The 23,556-nt window shown below is 41.2% G+C and overlaps 1 protein-coding gene across 1 annotated transcript in view; it reads right to left on the bottom strand.

Annotated features, from left to right (window-relative positions):
• GPC3 (glypican 3) overlaps positions 1-23,556 on the bottom strand; it is a 397,657-nt gene that overhangs the window by 168,985 nt on the left and 205,116 nt on the right. Inside the window, exon 3 of the mRNA XM_004778413.3 lies at positions 18,431-19,125. Coding sequence (XP_004778470.1) covers positions 18,431-19,125 — 695 coding nt within the window. The remainder of the gene's footprint in view (positions 1-18,430; positions 19,126-23,556) is intronic.

Raw genomic sequence — 23,556 nt, 5'->3', positions numbered from 1 at the left:
AGGAATTAAAATGATACACCAGAAAATAATCACTTAAGGGAAAACAAAGCAGCAAAGGAGAAATAGAGGCATGAAAAGTTATGACCTCTATAGAGAACAAAGCCTAAAATGACAGGCGTGTAAATTTAACAGTATCAGTACAGATCTTCCTCCACTTTTGATAGGGTTACATCCTAATAAACCTATCATAATTTGGGCACCTGGGTGGCTCAGTGGGTTAAGCCTCTGCCTTCGGCTCAGGTCATGATATCAGGGCCCTGGGATCGAGCCCCACATTGGGCTCTCTGCTCAGTGGAGAGCCTGCTTCCCCCTCTCTCTCTCTGCCTGCCTCTCTGCCTACTTGTGATTTCTCTCTCTGTGTATCAAATAAATAAAATCTTAAAAAAAACTATCATAAGTTGAAAATATATTAAGTAAAAAATGCACAGAATACACCAAACCTACCCAACATCAGAGCTTAGCCCAGCCTACCCGAAATGTGCTCAGAACATTTACATGAGCCTACAGTTGGGCAAAATCATCTAACACAAAGCCTATTTTATAATGAAGTGTTGAATATCTCATGTAATTTATTGAATACAGCACTTAAAGTGGAAAAACAGAATCGTTGTATGGGGACAGAATGGCTGTCAGTATTTTGGTTATTTGCCCTCATGATCGTGTGGCTAACTGGGAGCTCACTGCTGTGGCCCAGCATCACAAGAGAATATCACATATTGCTAGCCAAGGAAAAGAGCAAAAACTGAAATTTGCAGTCAGGTTTCTACTGATTGCGTGTCACTGTCGCACTATCATAAAGTTGAAAAATTGTAAGTCAAACTGTCCTAAGTCAGACACCATCTGTCATTAAACATAAATGTATTAGACACTCCAGTCAAAAGAGAAATTGTCAGCGTGGATTAAAAAATATATGAAACTATATGCTATGTACAAGAGATATATTTTAGATTGAAAGATACAAATAGATTGAAAGTAAAATAATTGAAAAAGATATACTATGCAAATAGTAAACATAGGAAAGCTGAAGTGGCTATACTAATAGCAGAAAAAAATAAACATTTGATCAAAAGTATTATGAGAGAAAGAGGACCATTTTATACTGATAAAAGGGTCAATCCATCAGGAAGATAGAACATTTCAAAACATATGTGTCTAACAATAGAGATGCATGAAGCAACATACATGAAGCAAAAACTGACAAGACTGGAAGAAATAATTCAGCAGTAATTGTTGGGGATTTTAATATCTCAGTTTTAATAGTGGATAAAAAAACTAGACAGAACATCAACAAGGAAACCCAAGACTTGAACAACACTATAAACCAAAAAGACCTAACAGACATCTATAGAATACTGCACGCTATGACAGCAAAATATACATTCTTCTTAACAGCACATGGAATATTCTTTACGACAAATCTTATGCTAGGCTGTAAAACAAGCCTCAATAAGTGAATAAGCACTGAAATCATACCTAGTATATTTTCCAAACAGTATGGAAAGAAACAAGAAACCAATAACAGAAATAAATTTAGGAAATCTACATATATATGGAAATTAAACCACATGCTCCTATGTAACCACATATGTGGAAATTAAACAGTACATTGTTAAATATGTAGTCTCTAAGACCCTAAATATGAAAGGGTCAAATAAGAAATCCCAAGGCATATGATAATATACTTTGATCTTAATGAAAATGAAAATATCCCAGCACATATGGGATACGGCTAAAGCAACACTTAGAGGGAAATTTATAGCTGTAGACAACTATTTTGAAAAAAGAAAGATCTCAAATCTATAGCCTAAACTGTCACCTTATAATACTGGAAAAGGAAGAGCACATTAAAAATAAACCAAGAAGAAAGAAGGAAATAGTACATTACAACAGAAATTGCTAGAATGAAGAATAAAGAAAACCAACCAAATCAAAAATCGGTTCCATGGAAAGATCTACAAGACTGATAAACTTTTAGTTAGACTGAGTAAAAAAAAAAAGACTCAAATAACTATGATTAGGAATGAAAGAAGGGATATTACTACCAGTCTTATATAAATCAAAAGAGTTTTAAGAGAACACTAAAAAAACTAAATCCCCAAAAATGATATAACATAGATGAAATGGACAAATTCCTAAAATGGCAAAACTACCTTTACTGACTCAAAAAGAAATAGAAAATGTGAATGAACTTAAAACAAAGTGACCGAATTAGCAATTTAAATCTTCCCACAAAGAAAAACCCAGGACCAGATGGCCATACTGGCAAATTCTACTGAACACTTAAAGAAGAATTAATGCCAATCTTTATCTAACTCTTCCAAAAAATAAAAGAGGAAGGAGTGCATCTCAACTCATTCTAAGGGGCTAGTATTAACCCTGATACTAAAACCAAAGGCTACAGGAAAACTACAGACCAGTATCTCTTATGAAGATCAATACAAAAATCCTCAACAAAATCTTAGCAAACTAAATCCAGCAACATATAAAAAGGATCATACACCATGACCAAGTGAGCTTTATCCCAGGAATACAAGGCTAGTTTAACATCTGGTAATCAATACAATTATATTAATAGAATAAAGAACACATGCAAAATTGGAAGGAGAAAGAAATTAGATGCAGGAGAGGAATTTGATAAAATCCAGCATATTTTGATAATAAAAATATTCAACAAACCAGGAATACAAGGGAAGTTCCTCAACTTAGTAAAGGGCATGTATGGGAAACCCACAGCTAACACTATATTTAATGTGGAAAGAGAAGGATTTTCCTCTAATATTAGGAAAAGGACAGAGATGTCCATTCTTGCCATTTCTGTTCGACACTACTGGAGGCTCAAGCCAGGGTAATGAGGCAAGAAAGAAAGAATAGCAAGAGGATGAAAGATGAAAGAATGAAAGAAAGAAAGAGGAAAGGAAAAGAAATAATAGGCATCCAGATTGGAAAAGAAGAAATAAAACCATCTCTATTTACAGATAACATGCTAAACAAAACAAAATAAAACAAAACTATTAAAATCATTAAATTACTTCAGCAGTGCTACCAGGTAAAACATCAATATAAAACCAGTTGTATTTCTATATTCAAATAAGGAAGTATGCAGAAATTAAATTAAGAAAACAATTCCAGGGGCACCTGGATAGTTCAGTTGGTTAACCATATGCCATCAGCTTGAGTCATGATCTCAGGGTCCTGGGATTGAGCCCTGTGTTAGGCTCTTCCCTCTCCCCCCCCCTCTCTCTCTCTCTCTCCCTCTCTCTCATCCCCCACTTGTCCTCTCTCGCTCCCTCTCTCTCTCAAAGAAATAAAACCTTTTTAAAAAGAAAACAATTCCATTTATAATAACAAAACTATAATATTAGGAATAAATTTAACAAAAGTGTAAAACTTGTATACCGAAAACTGAAAAACAATGACGAAAAAAATTAAAGACCTAAATAAATGTAAAGACATTCCATGTTCATAGATCAGAAGACTTAATATTAAGATGGCAATATTCCCCCAAATGATCTATAGATTTAATGAAATCCTTATCAAAATCCCAGTTAAGTTCTTTGTAGAAATTGACAAGCTGCTTGTGAAATTGAAATGGAATTGCAAGGGACTTCAAATAGCCAAAATAATCCGGAAGACAACAAAGTAGGAAGATTCATACTTCACAGTTTTGTAATTTATAACAAAGCAAGAAGAATCAAACCAGCATGGTCCTGGCATAATGATAAACATATAGATCGATGGAATAGAATTAAGAGTCTAGAAATAAACCCATACATTTAAGGTCCATTCACTTTGACAAAGGTGTCAAGACCATTCAATGGGGAAAGAACACTACTGTTTTCAACAAGTGGGGCTGGGACAACTGGGTATCCACAAGCAAAAGAATAAAGTTGTGCCCCTACCTCACATTAAATGTATAAAGTTAACTCAAAATTGATTATAGACCTATGTGTAAGAGCTAAATCTATAAAAATTCATAGAAGAAACCATAGGTGTAATATCTTTATGATTTTGAATTTGACAATGGTTTCTTAGATATGCCATATACACAAAAATAGATAAATTGAACTTCATCAAAAGCATAAACATTTATGTATTAAAGAACATTGTTAGGAAAGTGAAAACCCCACCATACAGAAGAAAATCTTTGCGAATCACGTATCTCATAAAGGTCCAGTATTCAATATATATAAGTAATGCTTACAATTCAACAATGAAATGACAAATAACCTGATTAAAAATTTCGGAAAAGATCTCAATAAACCTTTCACCAAAGAAGATACACATCTCTAGCTAACAAGCACAAGAAAATTATTCAACAGCACTTGTCATTAGAGAAACACAAGTTAAAACTGCAATGAGATACCACTTCAGACCTACTAGGATGGCTATAATTTTAAAAAGACAGATAATAGCAATTGCTGATGAGTATGTATGGAAATTGGAACTCTCATATATTGCTGGTGGGAAAGGAAAATGGTTCAGCTGCTTTGGGAAACAGTTTGGCAATTCCTTAAAAGCTTAAACCTGGAGTTCCCATATGACCTCCAATTCCATTCCTAGGTAATATTTCCAAGAGAAATGAAAACATATATCCACACCAAGAGTTTCATGTGTATGATTTTAGCAGCACTATGGATAACAACCAAGAAATAGAAACAAATGTCCATCAGCTGATAAAGTGACCTATCCACACGATGGAATATTATTCAGCCATGAAAAGGAAAAGAAGTACTCACATATGCTACAACACAAATGGCCCTTGAAAACGTTATGTTAAGTGCAAGAGGTCAGACACAAGAAGACAGAGATGTAGGATTTCATTTATATGAAATGTTCAGAAGAGACAAATCCATAGAGATTTGTAAATCTCTTGTAAATTAGTAGTTGCCAGGGACGGGGGAATGGTGGAATGGGAAATGACAGCTAATGGGTATAGAGTTTCCTCTGGAATGCTAAAACTGTTCTAGTATTGATTTCGGTGATGGACGCACAACTCCGTGAATATACCAGGAACAACTGAACAGTACACTTTAAATGGGTAAATTGATTAATGTATTCTATGCAAATTCTAGCTCAACAAAGCTGTTTTTTTAAAAAGGTAATGAGGCGGAATTTACCACTAACACAATGGGAACAAAGATTTGGAGTTGAAATTAAACTGATTTAAATATAAAAGATGTTCCAGACAATGAGATACTATGCAGCATTAGGAAAAATGAGCTACGAAGCCATGAAAGGGCATGGAGGAACCTTGAAATGCATGGTACCCAGTGGAAGAAGCCAGTGTAGAAAGGCTGCTGCCATGGTGCCTGGGTGGCTCAGTGGGTTAAAGCCCCTGCCTTCGGCTCGGGTTGTGATCCCGGGGTCCTGGGATCGAGTCCCACATCGGGCTCTCTGCTCGGCAGGGAGCCTGCTTCCTCCTCTCTCTCTGCCTGCCTCTCTGCCTACTTGTGATCTCTCTCTCTCTGTCAATTAAATAAATAAAATTTTAAAAAAAACCAGATACTACCATATGATTCCAACTATACGACTTTCTAGAAAAGGCAAAACCATAAAGACAGCAAAAAGGACAGTGGTTGCCAAAGGTTAGAGGTAAAAGAGGGATGAATAGGCAGAATGCAGTCTTTGGGGGGGGCAGTGAAACTCCTCTGTGTTTTATAATGCCTCACTCTACATTCGTCAGACTGATAGAGTTTACAGCACTAAGAGTGATCACTAATGTAAAGCACAGACTTTGGGGGATAATGATGTGATAATGATGTGTCCATGTAGGTTCACTATTATTAAAAAATGCATCCCTCTGGTGCTGGATGCTGAAACTAGGGGAGGTGGGGGCGGGGGAGTGGGAGCAGGAGGTCCATGGGAACTCGGTACTTTCTGCTCAGTTTTGCTGTGACCCTAAAAGGGCTCTAAAAAGAGTCCATCATTTAAAAAGCAAAAGAAAATAATAATAAATGTACTTCTTCTTATACTTCTGATTTTGTGGGTAGAGATTCATGTTCCCTGTACTCTTAATGGCTCCTCATTATCCCAAGCAGAAACTCCTTTCCCCTTCAGCTTCATTGAAGAGAAAGACCCAAACACCTACTCCATGTAAGAAATTGATTACATGGATGAGGGGAGAATGCTAGCCTCACACACTAACACGGATGCTTGGTTTAGGAGAACGGCAAGTAAATCATAATTGAGATATATTGTATGTTTCTGTATTTTTTTAAATTTCCTTAAGTCATCTCTACCCTCAACATGGGGCTTGAACTCACAGCCCCGAAGTCAAGAGTCACATGCTCTACGACTGAGCCCACCAGATGCTCCTGTATTTTTCCATATTTTTTTTAAATCTGAAATTCGTGACTTATCTGTATTGTGCTAGATTGCTGTTTTTTCTTAATATAGTCATTGTCCCAGTCAAAGGACACATACCTAGAAAAAAAAAAATTTCCAGATGGTATGATTCATTTCCCATCTTTCTTTTATGTTCCCAAACTCCCTTGGCTTCCTCCTCTTTCCTTCCGTCAAAAGAAATAGAGTGATAACCCAATCCCAGGGATCAGAACAGTGACTGCCAATCATAATAAAGGGGAAAGACACTCCGAGTGGGCAAGATGGATAAGAACAGACAAGGAAATTTAGGGACTTGATAAAAGAATAATATCTGAAACAAGGGGATATCATTAAATTATACCAAAGATATATAATAGATATCTGTTCATTTTTATATCAACCTAAATTTAATCATCATTTAACAGTGGTACCCAGTAAAAGCAATTTAGCATTCCACTGTACACACACTCAAAAACAAAGAAGCTATAAACACGGCTTGAGTCCTCCCTCCCCTCCCAAGAATTTCAGCACTAAACCCGAGGCAAAGAAGATAAATGCTCAAAATCCCCACTGGGAATCTAGATCTATCACGTTGCCCTTTATTCATGAGTCTTCTCTGAAGCCCACTGCAAGCAGCTAGGAAACTTGTGTGTTCAACTAGTCCTGCCTGGCTGGGAATCGAGTCACCTGGACATCTGGGGGAACATGATTTTCACTGAGAGTTGGGCCAATGGAAGCAGAGGTCTACAACCACTCAGGCCAATCAACCCCAAGCTCATAACCTGAGCCGAAAGCAAGAGTCGGAGGCTTAGCCCACTGAGCCATCCAGACCCCTGCCCTACCCCCAGAGCTTGGCATTTGTACCCCCATTTCACAGATAAAGTACAAAGATTCAGAGAGATGATGCACTATGCCCAGGGTCTTTAAGACAAGGGATGGCTGAGCCGAGAGTTACATCTTAACCCCTGGAGTCTGAGTTCTTTCTACGGCACGACCTTTTCTCACTCTGCTCCCTGCAACACCAAGCTGACCCATTCCTGTACTGGATATTCACTCAGCTTTCCATCTCCAGAGCTTGGCTCTGAAAAATCTTGTATGGTGCTCTTAAAAATGGGTGTTTGTTATAATTTATTATTCCTGGTATCTCGAAGACTCATTGGTCAATGATAACCAGAGCCAAGAGCATTCTGAATGGGGCTTTTCACAGCAGGGCAGTTTGAGTTATGCATCAATTTCGTTCCAATCAATGGATTACAGATTCAGAAGAAATGGCCGGGGAGGAAACAGACTTTAAAACTTGATAAACACAGATGTGTGAGAGAAATGTTTCCATCCATGTGTCTTTTTCCACCCTCTGTGATCTGGAGCTTGTTAACATGCTTTTCATACTGGAAGGAGATGGAACAGTCATCTATACCTTCTTTCTGTCAAGTTCAAGGGTGCCAATTTATCACAATTGTTTTATTTTTAATTGGAGTAAGGGCACTAAATAAGTGTTTTCTTTTGTCTAGAGAAATTTATGTCTAGGAAACTTGTGAAGAGCCCGTTCAAATGTGATCTAAATTGTTCATAATTGTAAAAAAAAAAAAAATCTACTAGAAGGTTGCTACGATGAAGAATTAAAGGCAAGTGGGACAATGTAGTAAATTAGAAACAGTTGCCCAGAACTCCTTCCATGTTTGGAAAGAGATCATTGCAGGCTTTTAATCCAGAGTAAGAAAACCATAGTGTGGGGGCATTTTTCACTATTCTTTGAATTTTTTATCTGAAAGGGGGAAAATGGAGGCGCCATATATTTTGAAAGTATATTTTCAACCCAAGATCATCAAGAATGGATTTTCTGTTTAAGGAAAGGTGATAAATGGAATGGCCCTTGATCCTGGGGGAAGTCTGAGCTCCGAGCCGATTTAGAAAAATCTAATTAAATTAACACAAGTATGAGGAAGAGCAGAGAAGAAAAAGCTCAGCCCATTGGAAGTTTCCATGCTATTCTAGAAGCCATGCAGGGGGAGACGGGGTGGAGACAGGAAGAATTAGAACTGAGCAAGCAGGCTGAGATGCAAGCCCCTTAGCGACTTCCTGGCTCTCCCTCCTGCCACACTTCCACCAAGTCAGCTGATGCCCACTTGCAGCGGGACCCAGGCTCTGTCTCCCCGGTCTGAGACCAGATCTGGTCCCCGGGGCAAGAGAGGAGCCTCAGGAGCCCTGGCAGTGGAGAGAGCTGCTGAAACAGCCCCGGGGCTGGCACTGCATGCAAGTCTCCCTGCCTCGGTTCTTAAACCTGGAAAATGGCTCTCACTGAGAATTCCTTCATAATTGGGACTGTTGCATGCATTTAGTGTGTCAGTTTGTGTAAAGTACCCAGAACTGTGTGTGGCACATGGCAAGTACTCTGGGATCACGCTCACGGTCATGGTCTTCCCTGTACAGGTTAACGCCCTTCTCCCAGGCCCCTTCCTGCAGCCGTGCAGGGCGGAGACCCTGCATCCCTGTTCTGATTCCTGGGCTGATGTTATTTCCACCGTACCTGCACAGCAGGCAATTGCAGAAGCACAAAAAGGTCCCACGTACACGTAAGTATTTCCCCCCTCTACCTGCGCCACAGGGACTAAGAGCTCTGCCCTTGATAACCTTTTTGAAGTGTTTTCTGGTGATATATAATTTTGCTAAGTGGAGTGAGTTTGCTTCTCGGGAGAAGGAACGCATTAGAGAATCAGCAGAAGCAAAATGGGCTTCCCAGGATGATGGAACCACGATTAAACACATTTTCAACCGACTACAGGGCCTAAATGAACAAGACACTAAGCAAGGTACAACTCTGAAGGAGAGGGACAAGGGACAGGCTTAGAACAGAGGCTGCTGGTCGGTCAGAACAAAAGTACAAAAAGTCTTTCCGAAGAGTTTAGAGGGTTAACAACCATGCGCTTGGGTTTCAACCCATCAACCTGAACCTCCAACTTCGATCTGATTATTCATAATTTTCTAGAAGCAAAAGAGCAACCAAAACCCAGAACTCAGAAATATGTGTATGTTGATGAGTTGATTTCCACGCCAAATCAAAACCCTTCACAAACAGCCATGCACTTGGATTTCATCCCATGAACCTGAACCTCCAACTTTGATCTGATTATTCATAATTTTCTAGAAGCAAAAGAGCAACCCACACCTAGAACTCAGAAATATGTGTATGTTGATGAGTTGATTTCCACGCCAAATCAAAACCCTTCACAAACAGCCATGCACTCGGGTTTCATCCCATGAACCTGAACCTCCAACTTCGATCTGATTATTCATAATTTTCTAGAAGCAAAAGAGCAACCCACACCCAGAACTCAGAAATATGTGTATGTTGATGAGTTGATTTCCACGCCAACTCAAAGTCCCCTTGAGCTCGAGTTTATGAGATTTCACGATAAAAATAATTCAGAGTGTGGGCCTGAGTTAGAAAAAGAGGAGTTCATCTATTAACTACATAAGAATACCAAGAACGACTTTCAAAAATCATACATATGATTTTTTTTCTTTAAAAAAAAAAGCACATTAACTTCAAGCAGCGCTTGGGCTGCATATTTTATGAGGTTTATTTGTACTGCATATCTTTGATGGGCTCTATTTGTGGCTGCAAGTACAAACATACTGATTACAATCACTCTTTCCTACATTTAGGAACAAAATTAATTATCTGCAAAAAGCAGCAAGGCTTAGATAGATTCTCAGTCAGTAAATGATAATAGACAGCGCCCAAATATAATGACTCCGTTTCCTACTTTATCTGTTTCAGGCATTCTGAGTGCAATGAAAAAAGGAAAAATTAATTCGCTTTCTGAATATTCTTCCGAAAGGATTTGAATTGGGTAATAAGAAGGCTGCATCAGCCCTCCCGCTACCTCCATCCCCCTATGAAATATGAAAGCACCCTTGCTGGGTTATACACTTCCCAAAGGGACTTTTTCTTTTTTCTTCTTCTTCTTTTTTTTTGGATCTTCTAGCCTCCAGCATTTGCCTTTATTTGTTTCTGTTTTACTTTATATAGTAATTTATTTGAATGATATGGTTAATATTTATACAAGTATTGTTTTACTAGCTGTTTTATAATGTGCTTATACATTGCTGTATTTGAAATGCTTTATATATTAATTCCCCAGTTTTTTATTTTATGAAATCTTTTTTTTTTACAATGTTATTGAGGCGTATTTTTGGATTCATACAATTCTCCCATGTCAAGTGTACGATTTAATGATTTTTATTAAATTGACTTAAGTTGTGCCACCATTGCCACAAGCCAGTTTTAGAACATTCCATCACCCCAATAAGATCTTTCATGCCCATTCCAGCATCGCTTTGGAGATGTCTAACGAATTCCAAACCCCAGTCCCCAAAGGAACTTTCACCATAACCCCAGTCCCCAAAGGGACTTTCACCATAACAGAGATTATTTGTCTTAACCTATTAGCATTCCCCCCTACAAGGAAAGGAGTGGTAAACTGCGAGCCTGAATCCATGCCCAGTATTGGCACTCAGAAAACTGTGCCAGTAGCTAATCACGAAGTTTTGTATTTTATCTTACAAAAGCTTCAATATACTAGAAGAAATCTGTCCCAAAGTCCCTTGTCTTGGCCATTTTTGTGAAGCCCTTGATTACAACAAAATTATAACCACCCCCTCCCGAGGAAATTGCTGTACCGCAATGTAACTTCATGTCCACACGTGGTGTTCAAAATATGTTTTCAATTTTACAGGCGGGGGCGGCGAGACTGCCTGTTCTGAAATAGTCCCAGTAGAAAACATTTGTTGCCGGAGACCTAAACAAGGTAGCACAATGCACAGACGTGGCGGGGGGTGGGGGTGGTGGGAGGGAAGCCAAGGTTACCAGTGGATGATGTGGTGCTGTAGTTGCCAAGAGTAACCTTATTCCAGCCATGGGGAATCACGCCATGCACAGGGCTCCATGTTTTCTGGGGATGCTTCAGCATCGCGATGGAGAGAGAACAAGCATCGGGGGGCTTGTCTGCCCTCCCAGGGACGAGGCTGCCCTCACTGTGCTCCCATTCCCTGGCCCCATTCCCTGGCCACTCAACACAAAAAAGGCATCTGGGAGCACAAAGATTCTCGGAAGATCAGGTCATGGGGTGTGATCTTTGTGGACTTTTGCCCACTTGGATGAATATGCCTGACTGTCAAACCTTTTCAAATAGACTCAGGGGACCCATCAGTCCTCCATGTAAGTCGTAGGGTGGGATGACCCCCTTAGAAGTGTGGTGAGAGAGACAATGTCACTCGGCTGAGCTGCTTGGCAATACAAATCTCCTCACTCCAGAGCCTAAACAGGCAAGAAGAGAAATGACCGCATGGAGAGTAAGGGAGAGAGAGCAGGGGAGAAGGGGCTTTGACGACCCCCAAGCAGCAGAGCTTACCCCCAATGCAAGGCAGCCATCAGGTGCCCCTTGCATATTTTCCTTCTGAAGTGCTCTCTGAGGAGCTGGGAAAACTGACCCCTGTTTTGTCTTCAGTTGGGCCTTCTGCTCCCCTCCAACAGGCGGCACGCAGCCCTGCCTTTGGGCCAACCAGTCAGGGCGTCTTCCACAACCTCTAACTGCTGGATCCTTCCAAAGCGCTGTGAGCTCGAGAGGTTCTTGGAGCCACCCGAGTTTGGGGGAAATCCTGTGTTGCTAGCCAACTTTCCTTGGGTCTCCTGGGTTTTTGCTTGTCATATACACATAGGCACTTTCTCCCCAGGCTCTGAAATAAACTGTCTCCCATCTCTGAGCCAAGGAGTCTCCTGTCTTTAACCAGCACCCATGAAGCTGTGTGGCCAACGGACCTGTTAGCTTGCAATTAGGGTACAAATCTCTGTGACCCTCCACAGTTCCCAAGGACACGGTCTAGCGACATCAGTACACAGACCACAGAAAGAAAAAACTTCTTTCTACAGGCTCAGAACTTAGAGAACAACTGGTAATCACGCGGCCACTTCTTGCCAAGGTAAAGGTGAGTAATTCGAGATTCGTGATGGGCCTGCCTTATTTCTTACTATGAGCTGTAATATACAATTTCAAGATGAAGCACACACAAAAGCTTCCCCCGTGTGACCACGGTTTGAAACGCACCCGAAATTAACATTTAATGCCTAAAAGTGGTACCAATTTTTTCCCATTGTGTGCTTCCCTTCAATAAGTAGGTAATCTATGTTTAAAAACTATATATTTCTCCCCACGGGAACCACTAGAGCTATTTTTATTGTGCGTGAAGAAAGAATGGCAGCCTGTAAACATTTTTGTCTTTCCCGAAATGGACCTCATGCAAATAAAGTCGCTTAACCACAGTTCTAGAGACTGACCTGCAGACACTAATTAGGTTGTGAGGCCTTTACTTGTTTTTTTTTTTGTTTGTTTGTTTGTTTTTTTAATCACTTTGAAACCACTTTGTGCTGAAAACAGCTTGTATGAATTCAGACAAGGTATCTCTATCGGGGACTAAAAAATGAAAGTCCAAAGTGATAGCATGAGGGGAGAAACACTGACATTCTGACACCTGAGAAATAACCCCAGCCTTCAAACTCAGAAATTCTGATGAGTTACAGTCACTCACACAGACATCAGAATGTAAGAATTTGATAGAGTGAATTATTGCCAAGGATCAACAGAGAATCTAGCACACATAAATACTGACTTCGCTGCAGGTATCTTCAGAAATTCTGGCAAAAGAAATGGATGTACTTGGATACTGGAGTAGGTTAGGTTCTCGGTACACAATGTCCCTGGCTGAGGAAACACCATCATGGAGACCTGGATGTACCATGAAGGGGCAGAATCAAAGGCAAATGCATTAAAATCTATCCGTTGGTCTAACAGGCAGATTCCAAACATCACCACGGGAAGATAAGCAATTCCTCGTCACTGGCACCGCTCACAGAGATTCTAGGCAAAGTCATTCAGCTGTGTTGCTGGCCCTTTCCTCACCTGCACAGACAGTCCTTCTTCTTCTAGAAACTACTCCGCACCTTTAAGTGTTATGAAGACTAAAAGTCTCATGCCTTTTGGTCCTTCACTGGGAAAAAGTACAGCAAGGGTCTCCAAGGAGGGAGAATGAATTCTAAAACCTGATTGTGCCACTGGAAAAACAGTGGAGAGTAAGACAGGATATTAAATAAGATGGTAAAAACCGAGTTAGCCTGTGTTCAGGGAATGGAGATTCTGGTGAAGACAGAGGGGAGGTATTTGAGACAGCCACAGAGTGACAGTTAAAAGCATGAACTTTGAAGTGTGACAGTTCTGGCTTTAGGTGTTACCTGTGCTACCTGCTCGCCAAGTGACCCCTGAGTGAGGTAACAGAGTCAAGGTCATCTTTCTGCCACTCCTTGTGGCTCCCAGTGCCTATCGCGGTGCCTCGGCCATTGGGTGCTCATTAATGTTTCCTGAAATGAGTCCTATTTCAGATCATGCTAAAATAATTATCACAGTGAGGAAAGACTGGGAGAAGGAGTGGTGGTAGGAAAGGTTGCAGTTTTGCCCAGCGTTCAGTGAAGCGTATAACAAGCCACGGTAATGAACTCGTGGGAGAGGAGGCCGAGAAATTCTGAGATGAATCATTAAAGAAAGAACATGAGTACAAATGGAAAACTGACAGTGCAAACAGCCACATGAGGGTATGTAGGGTACAGAAAGTAAATGAAACCACAGAGACTTTTGGGAAACTTTCTGGGAGAGCAGTAAACACCAAAAAAGCTGATTATTAATCATTTAATCAATGGATAGGAAATACACAATGGTCATGCCTCTAATCTGTATACTGGTATGTGGTAACGACAATCAAAATGGTTTCTGGATAAAAACAATTGCCTTTTTAAAAGAAGGCTGTCACATTTGAAAATGTGGTTGTGGTGCGACAACAATGTTGAAAATGTACATACTGATGACTGTACATATTTGTGTTTGCTTCAAGTTCTAAGATGTGAAATTCAATAATGTGCTGATACATTTAACAGTGATGCTCGCACCCAAATACTATTAAAAAAACCTGCTCAGTATTCACTTGGGGCCATGATATTTAACCTAGTTCACAAATGCAGATGAAGGGTCAAGACGGATCTATTTACAGTCCCATCATTTAAGCCTTCTTGGACATTTCAGTACAAATTTTCTGTCTCCTTCCTTTTCTTTCCTCCCTTTTCTTTCTCGGTCTCTCTTGATCTCTCTGTTCCTCTGCCTCTCTCTCTCTCTCTCTCTCTCACGCATACACACACACTCTCACACAATATTTTAGTCACCTCTTTAGACAAAAATGACATGAAATGTCCTGGTCCTTCAAAATAAGTTTAAGAAGAACTCATTGTCCATTTGGCATTCAGAAAAATGTAGTAGAATGTGTACTGGACTGGGCTTAAGCAAGCACCTGCCACGTGCCTTGAACTCTGCCAGGTACTTTGCACCTGTCATTTGAATTCATCTCCATATAGCAACCCCATTTCACAGATGGGAAATCAGAGATCCTAGCGTTGCCAGTAACTGTCATTCACTCCCAATCTCTGGGCCTTACTTTACCTTCTGAACAAGGTGGCTGGATTTGCTCTCAAAGGAGTATCAGAATCAATTGGGGGTACTTTTAAAATGGTAAGTTCTATGACTAATTCTCCAGCTTCTTCACAGACCTGTGGAATCAGAATCCCCAGGTACAGACCCCAGGGGTCTGTTCAGCATGTTCCACAGGTGATAGCGACGATGAACTAAGTTTGGGAAGCGGCTGGGGAACTATCTTGGGGAAACGAAAGCACTTACAAAAATTTAATAGTGCCCTCTTCATTTAGAAGACCAAAATGTCCTTCATAATCTGGGGTAGATGGGAGCCACCAATACAAGGAGCAAAGTCCCAGTATGGCAGGCCTCACGGCACGGCCCATAGCTGGCTAAAAAGGCTGTCTCATCGGAACTCAGAAAGAGCATATTTTCAAAGAGGTCTCTCACCACAACTTAACCTCAAACAGGACGGACTGGCAGGATTTTGCATTTTATCACAACAGGCAGGTGAGTGTGCTACAGCAGAACCTCATTAATGCTTTAGTTTTAAATCAGCTTTTGCTCTGGGGCATTCTGCAGGGTTGTTAACATGAATAGACTTCTGCAGTCTACCCAACCCTCACTTCCCCTCACGGCCCCATAAATGGCCCAGCCCCTTTCTGGCCTGTATGGAGTGTGGGCTGGATCACACCTGGCCAATGATTCCCCCACCCCCACCATTTGGGATATATTACTTAGAGCTGGTGGTCATAAACCAGTAACAAGGCAGAGTTTACATATGCTTTCTGTTCTAGTTCAGGCATTCCCTGGGGAAGGCAGACTTCACGCTCTCATAACCAGCTTGGAGCTGGGAGCAATCAGGCCCTTAATGGCCAAAACAGAAAGGGACTGCATCACTGAGCACCTCTTGACAGCCAAGGCCTTTCTTCCTGAATGATAATGACATAAAATGTACTCCCCCTGCACGTGTGTCCGTGTGTGCATGCAGACGCGCACGCGCACAGGCAGGCGCACGTAGGCACCTAAAATCCAGCAGGTCCAGAACCCTGAAATAACTATCCAGTTTAAGTTCATGATATCTTTACAAAATCCTAATGGAGCTTTTAGAATGAAAAGTCTGGACGGTCTAATGGGAGACAGACCGGCATGGTAGAAAGAGGAGCGTTAGATTGAAGCCGCAGAAGACCCTGCATTCTAGTCCTCTGGCCTCTTCCATGAAATATATAACTTTGGGCAAGCCTCTCTGAACTGTGTTTCTTCATTTGTAGCTCAATGGGATTGGACTAGCTAATCTCTCATGGCCCTTCCAACACTCAAATCAGGGAGAAATGTCCACTACGGTGACATTTATTCAGCTACACATCTGTCTGTCAACTAGACCGACCTTTTTAAGACTTAAGGACTATGTCTAGGGTAACTATGAATACCCAGCATCTGGCAGAGTGTCATGAACAAAGCAGCTGCTTAATAAAATGTTTACTAACTAAACCTTCATGCCTAGAGTCCCATCAAAATGGTGCCTTTAACCCATTACCCGTTCCCCACATTATTTTTTGTATTTAGAAGGAGTACAGGAGAACACGTTTTCAAGATTCATTATGCTGCCGTCAAGTGACCAATATCAGAGGGAACCTTTAAACATTTCCATACCCTGTCTTTAATGTTGTCTCCTCATTTTTCCTCTTATTAAAGACATCTCCACACGCCTGGCACCCCTGTGTTGTGTCTGACACATAGTGGGCCCTCAATCACTATCAGATGGGGGAACTGACGAACACATCAACTTTTCATTTTTCTGCTTCTGTGAGATTTACTTTTGTAGAAGGCCCCAGAATCTGGCCTCAAATTATAAAGCAGTCAAGGGAATAATTAGGCACTGAAGAACACTATCGTTAGATAGGACATTTCTGTTCATTTTACTATAAAATATTTTCTCAGCAAATGTGTTTTAAATGGCTAACATTGTGAATGGGGCAATTAGAGCAGCTCCGTGGGTAGCCATGCCACGGCTTGCACCATCTCTGTCCTCTGTCCTAGTTTAATTCTCCAAAGAAACCAATTACCCCTATCGCTTTGTATTTCCTGAGTTTAAAGCCAGACTAAATGGCCCGATCTGCCCTCCACATTTTGGGTAAGCAATGACTGTGAGTACACAGCAGTTGTACTGTGTAGAAGCTGAGAGCCTGTGTCAACCAAGCCAGCCCAGCCTGGGTCTGAGTCCCAGTTCCCCTACCCTCGTTTAACAGCTTTGAGATCCCTCACAAGAGATTGAACCTCTTTAAGCTGCATTTCCCCCTTTGGACCTATCTCGTGGACTGCTGCGAAATAATATTAGGTGAACTGGCCAGCAGAGACCCTGGAATGTGGCTGGAGTTCAACAACAGTAGTGTAATATATGGTTTTGCTGCCTCCGTCCGTCCACCCAGTTGGCAGCATTCAGGGATCAGTCACAATGACCTTCATGGGATCTGCTGGTAGCTCTTGGCTGTGTGTTCTGCTCTATGCTGGAAACTGGGTGCCCCCCTGCGGATCTGAATATGTGCACTCTAGCTTGGCAGGGGCAATGTGACTGAAACCAAGACAACTGCTGCCCTTGTCACAGAGCCCATCACGGGGAGACTGGTAAAAGCAAGGCTGAGGAAACAACCACTGGACCGCATGGAAGCTTCGCCTCACTTGAGTTCTTGTGTAAGCCGAGTTAGTGGCTTCTGGCTGGGCCTCCTGTTTAAAGTCACCACCCAAAAGGGTGACAGGATACACGCAATTAAGACCACGAGAGGGAAATCAGAATCAGAAAAATTGGTGATAATGTAACTAAGGGGAAACCTGATCCATTTCTGGATCATGGCTCTTCTGCGAACTAGAGCTGGGTGCCCTGGGGTGAGTTACAGTTTCACAGAGCTTCTGTTGTCTCACTTATGAAATGAAGGTAATTACACCCACCTCACGTGATTGTCATGAGGATTACAATGACTAACAGCAATGGGAAGGACTTACCATGGACCACATGTATGCTAAACGCTTTAACACATGCTATTCTCTATAAGGAAATATTAGTTTTAGCCTTATTTTATGAATCAGGTGTATGACAGATCAAGACAAGATGATTCACCCAAGGTCTCACAGCAGGTAAGTAGGTGGAACTAAAATTCAAGCCAGGCATTATGACTCCATAGCCCGTGGTCTTTTTCTTTTTTTTCTCTGAAGATTTATTTATTTATCTTGAAGGGGGGCAGGAGAGAGATATATAGAGAGAGAGCTCGCACAAGAGCAAGGGGCAGAGGGAGAGAATCTCAAGCAGACTCCCTGCTGAGCTCAGAGCCTGATGCAGGACTCGATCCCATGACCCATGAAACCACGACCTGAGCCGAAATCAGGAGTCAGACACCTAACTGACTGAGCCACCCAGGCGCCCCCTGCATAGTCTGTCGTCTTAATGTGCCGCGTAGCTCTGTGAGATCACTCAGTCCCTCTACCATCTCTGCCTACCCCCTGATCTTCCCCTCACTCCTCTCCCTAGGCACTGGATGCTGGCCAGGCTGCCCCACCCCAATAGGACCCAATTCCTCAGAAGATGGCAGACTGGTACTCACGGTGGTGGTCAGTTTTCCTCCATTCTTCTGGACATATTGGATGGAATCGTGGATCGTCGAAAAGAGACCAAGCAGGACGTTCTCCATGTCGTAGATCCTGTACATGCCGTTCACCAGATCCTCCAGAGACAGGATATATTCTCGCCAGTACTTGTCGATCTCCACCACCCCGGCCATACAGCCTTGCATGACCACGTTGCAGTAGCCACCACAAGGCTTGACCATCATCAGTCCCTGGCAGTACGAGCAGTACCACATTCTAGTGAGCATTCGGCCACAGTCTTTACTGAACTTCAGGTGGTCGGTGGTGTTGATCACCTCAATTCCGAGATTCAGGGCCTGGAGGAAGATCCGGGTAACTTGCAGTGACTTGGAAACCTGGGTCATGATAAGCTTGGGGAAATTCCCAAACACTTTCAGGTCACGCCTTGCCCCTCGGAGGCACTCATTGATGTCTAAGGCTGACTCAGGCAGGCCGGGGTTCATAAGCTGGGTGTAGATGACCGGGAACAGGCTGTCGAACAATTCATTGACCATGTCATCCACGTTGATATCAGAACCCAGGATGTACAGAGACACGTCGGTGAAAAATTCACCCACAAACTCGAAAGCTTGTGGGGTCAGGCTCGGGTAGTTGTTCTTGAACATGGCGTTGGTGTAGTTCTTGGCGTGGCGGACGACAATTTCAAAGGCCTCTGCAAAATAAGAGATACAGAAATGTCCGGAGATTAAAGCTTGAAAACCCAGGGTGCAATTGAATTTGAGATTTCTCTATTGCTGTGGTGATTAAAGTCCCATTTGCCTTAAATAATTGACTCATATTCATTTCTGCCTCTACTCCTGCAGCTGTTTGCTCCTATAAATCAATTTTCCTTTCTGAACATGAAGTCCAAACCCTGATGTGCGCATAAATTCTTAAACACACAAATTGTATTTCAAATGACAAAAGCCAGGATTCGGTTAACATTCGGCCTCTCATGAAAATATTGATTAAAAATTGGCCAAATGAGAAGTTATTTCTCTTTCTCTCCTTGATTTATTCTGTTAAAAAGAAAAAGTATTTGGAGACGTTTCATTTTCAGACAGAGATAAATATTTGACAACAAACCGTATACCACCATATAAACTCACATAACAATTTAAGCCCGTGCAGCCCTGGAGGAGAGGCGAGTTCTTAGCCGGGAATAAAACCTATCACGATTTAATCATTTTTGGTAGATTTTCTCAAGATAACTTTAAAGGAAGCAATCTGACAGATTGCCAGGCCTGGAAATGGAATGTATCCCCCAAATGGGTATCTGGATGGAAAAAAAAAATAATCCACGCACTTATCTATACATTTGATACTGCAAATAACACCTCTGGTATTTGCAAGCTGAACATCTGGAAGGATGACTGCTAAGCTTCCTTGGTGAAGTTTGGCTTCCACATGCTTATCTACTCTACAGAGACTATAAGTTCAAGATTACATCTGCTGCCCCTACCCCCTGGCACAAGGCCCAATTAGTGTCATTGGTTTGAGAAAGAAAGTAGTAATGTCATCATCTCATTTTCTCCAAGCTGAAACACTCCAGATGCAAATTATCCCAAATAATCAGAGTTCCACATTTATATGAGGGAAGGGAAAACAACCATAATGATAGGGTTTTCAAGAAATAAGACAGCTTAAAAACAAACAAAAATAACCAAGTTCCCTGGGACATTTAAAATGAACTTAGTATTTTCTTTCATTTCCTTCCAAAGTGCAAAGGTCCATGACAGATGTAGTCTAAATGATGCCAGTTCATGAGCCTTGAAAAATCAAATTATTACTACTTTCAGACTTCTATAGAGACTGCACTCCACCAGTTCCTTGGGATCACTTAGTCCAACATCACAGTCATCTGCGGCAGAAGTGAGTCTAGGTTGTGCCACCACCATCTGCTCCAGATCCTTCACAAGGTAGAACACGCTTGCTAGATTCTTCCCTGGAGCTTATGACATGCCTAGCAATGGCGAGCAGATGACAGTGTAATTCTACTGGGCTTCCAAGCCCACTGGAGAAAGTTAATCTTCATTTCCATCAACTGCTATGTGCTCATTTGTTTGTTTTGTTCTATTCTGTTTAGAACATAAGGCAATTCCTGGAAAAGTCATCTATTTTATGGCAATTTCTTCCTAATCCCACATGCTACTCTAGTCTCAATCCTTGTATCTCGAGGCTGAATGAGGCCATGAAGCCAAGAGATCATCCAGTCCAATACAAAGGACCGGTCAGTGAATTCTTTTATGTCATCAGAAATTTGGAGATTTAAAACTATTCATTCATTCTAATTTCCACTACCCATCATGTATTATATATTAGGCTGTGTCGTAGGTGCTGGGGGTATAGAAGTCATGAGTCAATGGAGATAAATGGTAGATCACCCCATCTTAAAAGTACTCACAAGCTATATGCTTTGGTGTCTACAAAGCATTTCCAAGAATATTACGATATCTGCATTTTACAACAATCTTCTGAATTTGATATTGTGATCCCCATTTTATGGTTGACAGGACTGATGCTCAGCAGAGTTTAAGCACATTCCTGGGGTCACATAACTGCAAAGTAGAAGTAGCAAGCTTAGACTAGTGTCTCCCAGCCATGGTTACACTCTAGCTGCCCTCGGCCCTAGAGCCAGCACACATATCTTCAAAAATCTTTGTAGAAAGTTAAGTTCTTTTAAAAGCTCATTATTTTCTCATTGGCTTCACCTCTCCAGGTGGAAATGTATTAGAAGAAATTGCAGCCCGAAGACAGACAAAACAGAAGCCCACTTTCACCTTTGCCTTGGGGCAGCATGAGGTAAAGGAAGGAGGACTGCTACCTTAAAATGAATTCTCTACAAGGCAAATTTCATCTCTAGCCCACAGTGCATGTGTTCTCTAATGTGCAAGATATATGACAGTGAAATTCCGTAGACTGTACTGTCATAACCCCCCCCCCTTTTTTTTTAAGTTTCTGCTACCAGCACTGCTGGATCAATAGAAAAAGAAAATTACAAAAGATCATGAACTCTTCTACAGAAAGAATAACAACAACGCATATTGCAGGGGGAAAGGGCTCCAGGTTCACATCTAACCTCAAGCTCACATGTGCTCCCTGCTCTAACTCTAGCAGCTCGGAATCCACTTAGCACATCCCTGGGTTTTGCCCAACCCCCTTACTTCTACATCACAGGACAACAGACCAAACCATAACTGCTCAAGCAAAAGCTCCTTGGGGACTTCGAGGAGCCCATGCGAGGTGAAAAGTGTTGCTCAGCTAGAGGTTGGCAACTGGAGATTTCATGAAATGAAGCCAAGGGCTAGAATTACTGCAAGGAAGCTCAACCCATTGATTTTTCTGGTGTGTATGTGGGGGGCGGGGAGTCAGGTAATAATGTACACTTAAGCTAGAGGAGGATTTCCTCTGTCTCTTTCCTGGAAAGGAGTTGAGAGTTATGTCCAGGAAAAATCAGAACAATATAAAAATCAGAGCTATAAAGAAAAATTTGGCACTGAGCCCTAAAAAATATGTTTTACAATATATAAAAAGCTAAATGATACAGATAAATAGAGCTAATGAACTGAGTTAATATACATCCCAATAAGGGCGCCTGGGTGGCTCAGTGGGTTAAAGCCTCTGCCTTTGGCTCAGGTCATGATCCCAGGGTACTGGGATCAAGCCCCGCATCGAGCCCTCCATTGGGCTCTCTGCTCAGCGGGGAACCTGCTTCCTCTTCTCTTTCTGCTTGCCTCTCTGCCTACTTGTGATCTTTATCAAATAAATAAATAAAATCTTTTAAAAAATTCACACTAAAAGTGTAAATACCTTAGTTCCTATCACCCTGTATCATGCCTTACGTTCAACAGTCATAAGCCATGCTAAAAGGTAAGAAAAACAGTTTAAAGAGACAAAGCAATAATCAGAATCATAATCAGATATGGCACAGATTTTAGAAATATCAGGCAGGGAATTTAAAATGACTATTATCAACATGTTAAGGGCTATAAGGAAATAAGTGAACAACATACAAGAACAGATTGGGTAATGTAAATACAAAGATGGAAAATGTCAGAAATATCAAAAGGAAATGTTAGAAATCAAAAACACAAACAAATGAATCAGTGAGCTTAAAGAAATATCCACGGAAAGTTCCTAAACCAAAATGCGGCAAGGAAAAAAAAAACACCACAACAGGAAAGAACACCTAAGAACCATGAGACAAATTCAAAAGGTGTAGAATATGTGTTACTGCAATTGCAGAAAGAGAAGGTAGAGAGAACAGTGCAGAAGAAATATTTGAGGTAATAATGGCCAAAATTTTCACAAAATTCATGATAGACACCATCCAAAGGCACAGGAGGCTCAGTGAATAACAAGCAGGTTGAATATCAAAATATCTACTCCTAGGTATATCATAGTTAAACTGCAGAAAACCAAAGAGAAAGAGAAAAATCTTCTAAGAAGCCAGAGGAAGAAAAAGTCCTCTTATTGAGGAAAAAATAGAAGAGTTGGATTGAACATCTCACCAGAAACCATGCAAGCAAAAAGAGAGGGAAGTGGGGCGCCTGGGTGGCTCAGTTGGTCAAGCATCTGACTCTTGATTTCGGCTCAGATCATGATCTCAGGGTCATGAGATCGAGCCCCATGTCAGGCACTGGGCCTGAAACCTGCTTAAGATACTCTCTCTCTCCCTCTGCCCCTTCCCCACCCTGCTCTCTCTCTCACTCTTTCAAAAAAGAGAGGGAAGTGAAATATTTAGTGTCAAAAGAAAAAAACCTCACAATGTAGAATTCTGTTTCCAGCAAAATTTTTATTGAAAAGGGAAGGAAAAATAAAGACATTCTCAAACAAAAATAGAAACAATTTGACATAGTAGACCTGCCTTGCATAAAATGTTAAAAGCAATTTTTCAGGGAAATTGTATAGGTCATAAAATTGTGTCTACATGAAGAAAGGAAGAGCATCAGAGAAGGAATAAATAAAGGTAAAATAAAATATTCTATATTTCTTTTTTTAAAAACTGATCTAATAAATAACTGTTCAAAACAATAATAGCAACAATGTATTTGGTGATTATAGGATGTGAATGGAACAGGAGAGAGAAATTTGGAATAACCTG

Source organism: Mustela putorius, unplaced genomic scaffold (genome assembly GCF_011764305.1).
Source record: "Mustela putorius furo isolate JIRA1106 unplaced genomic scaffold, ASM1176430v1.1 tig00003899_pilon_pilon_pilon, whole genome shotgun sequence".
Classification (NCBI taxonomy): Eukaryota; Metazoa; Chordata; class Mammalia; order Carnivora; family Mustelidae; genus Mustela; species Mustela putorius.
The sequence above is the reverse complement of the archived record's forward strand: the minus strand, read 5'-3'. Positions and strand labels throughout refer to the sequence as shown.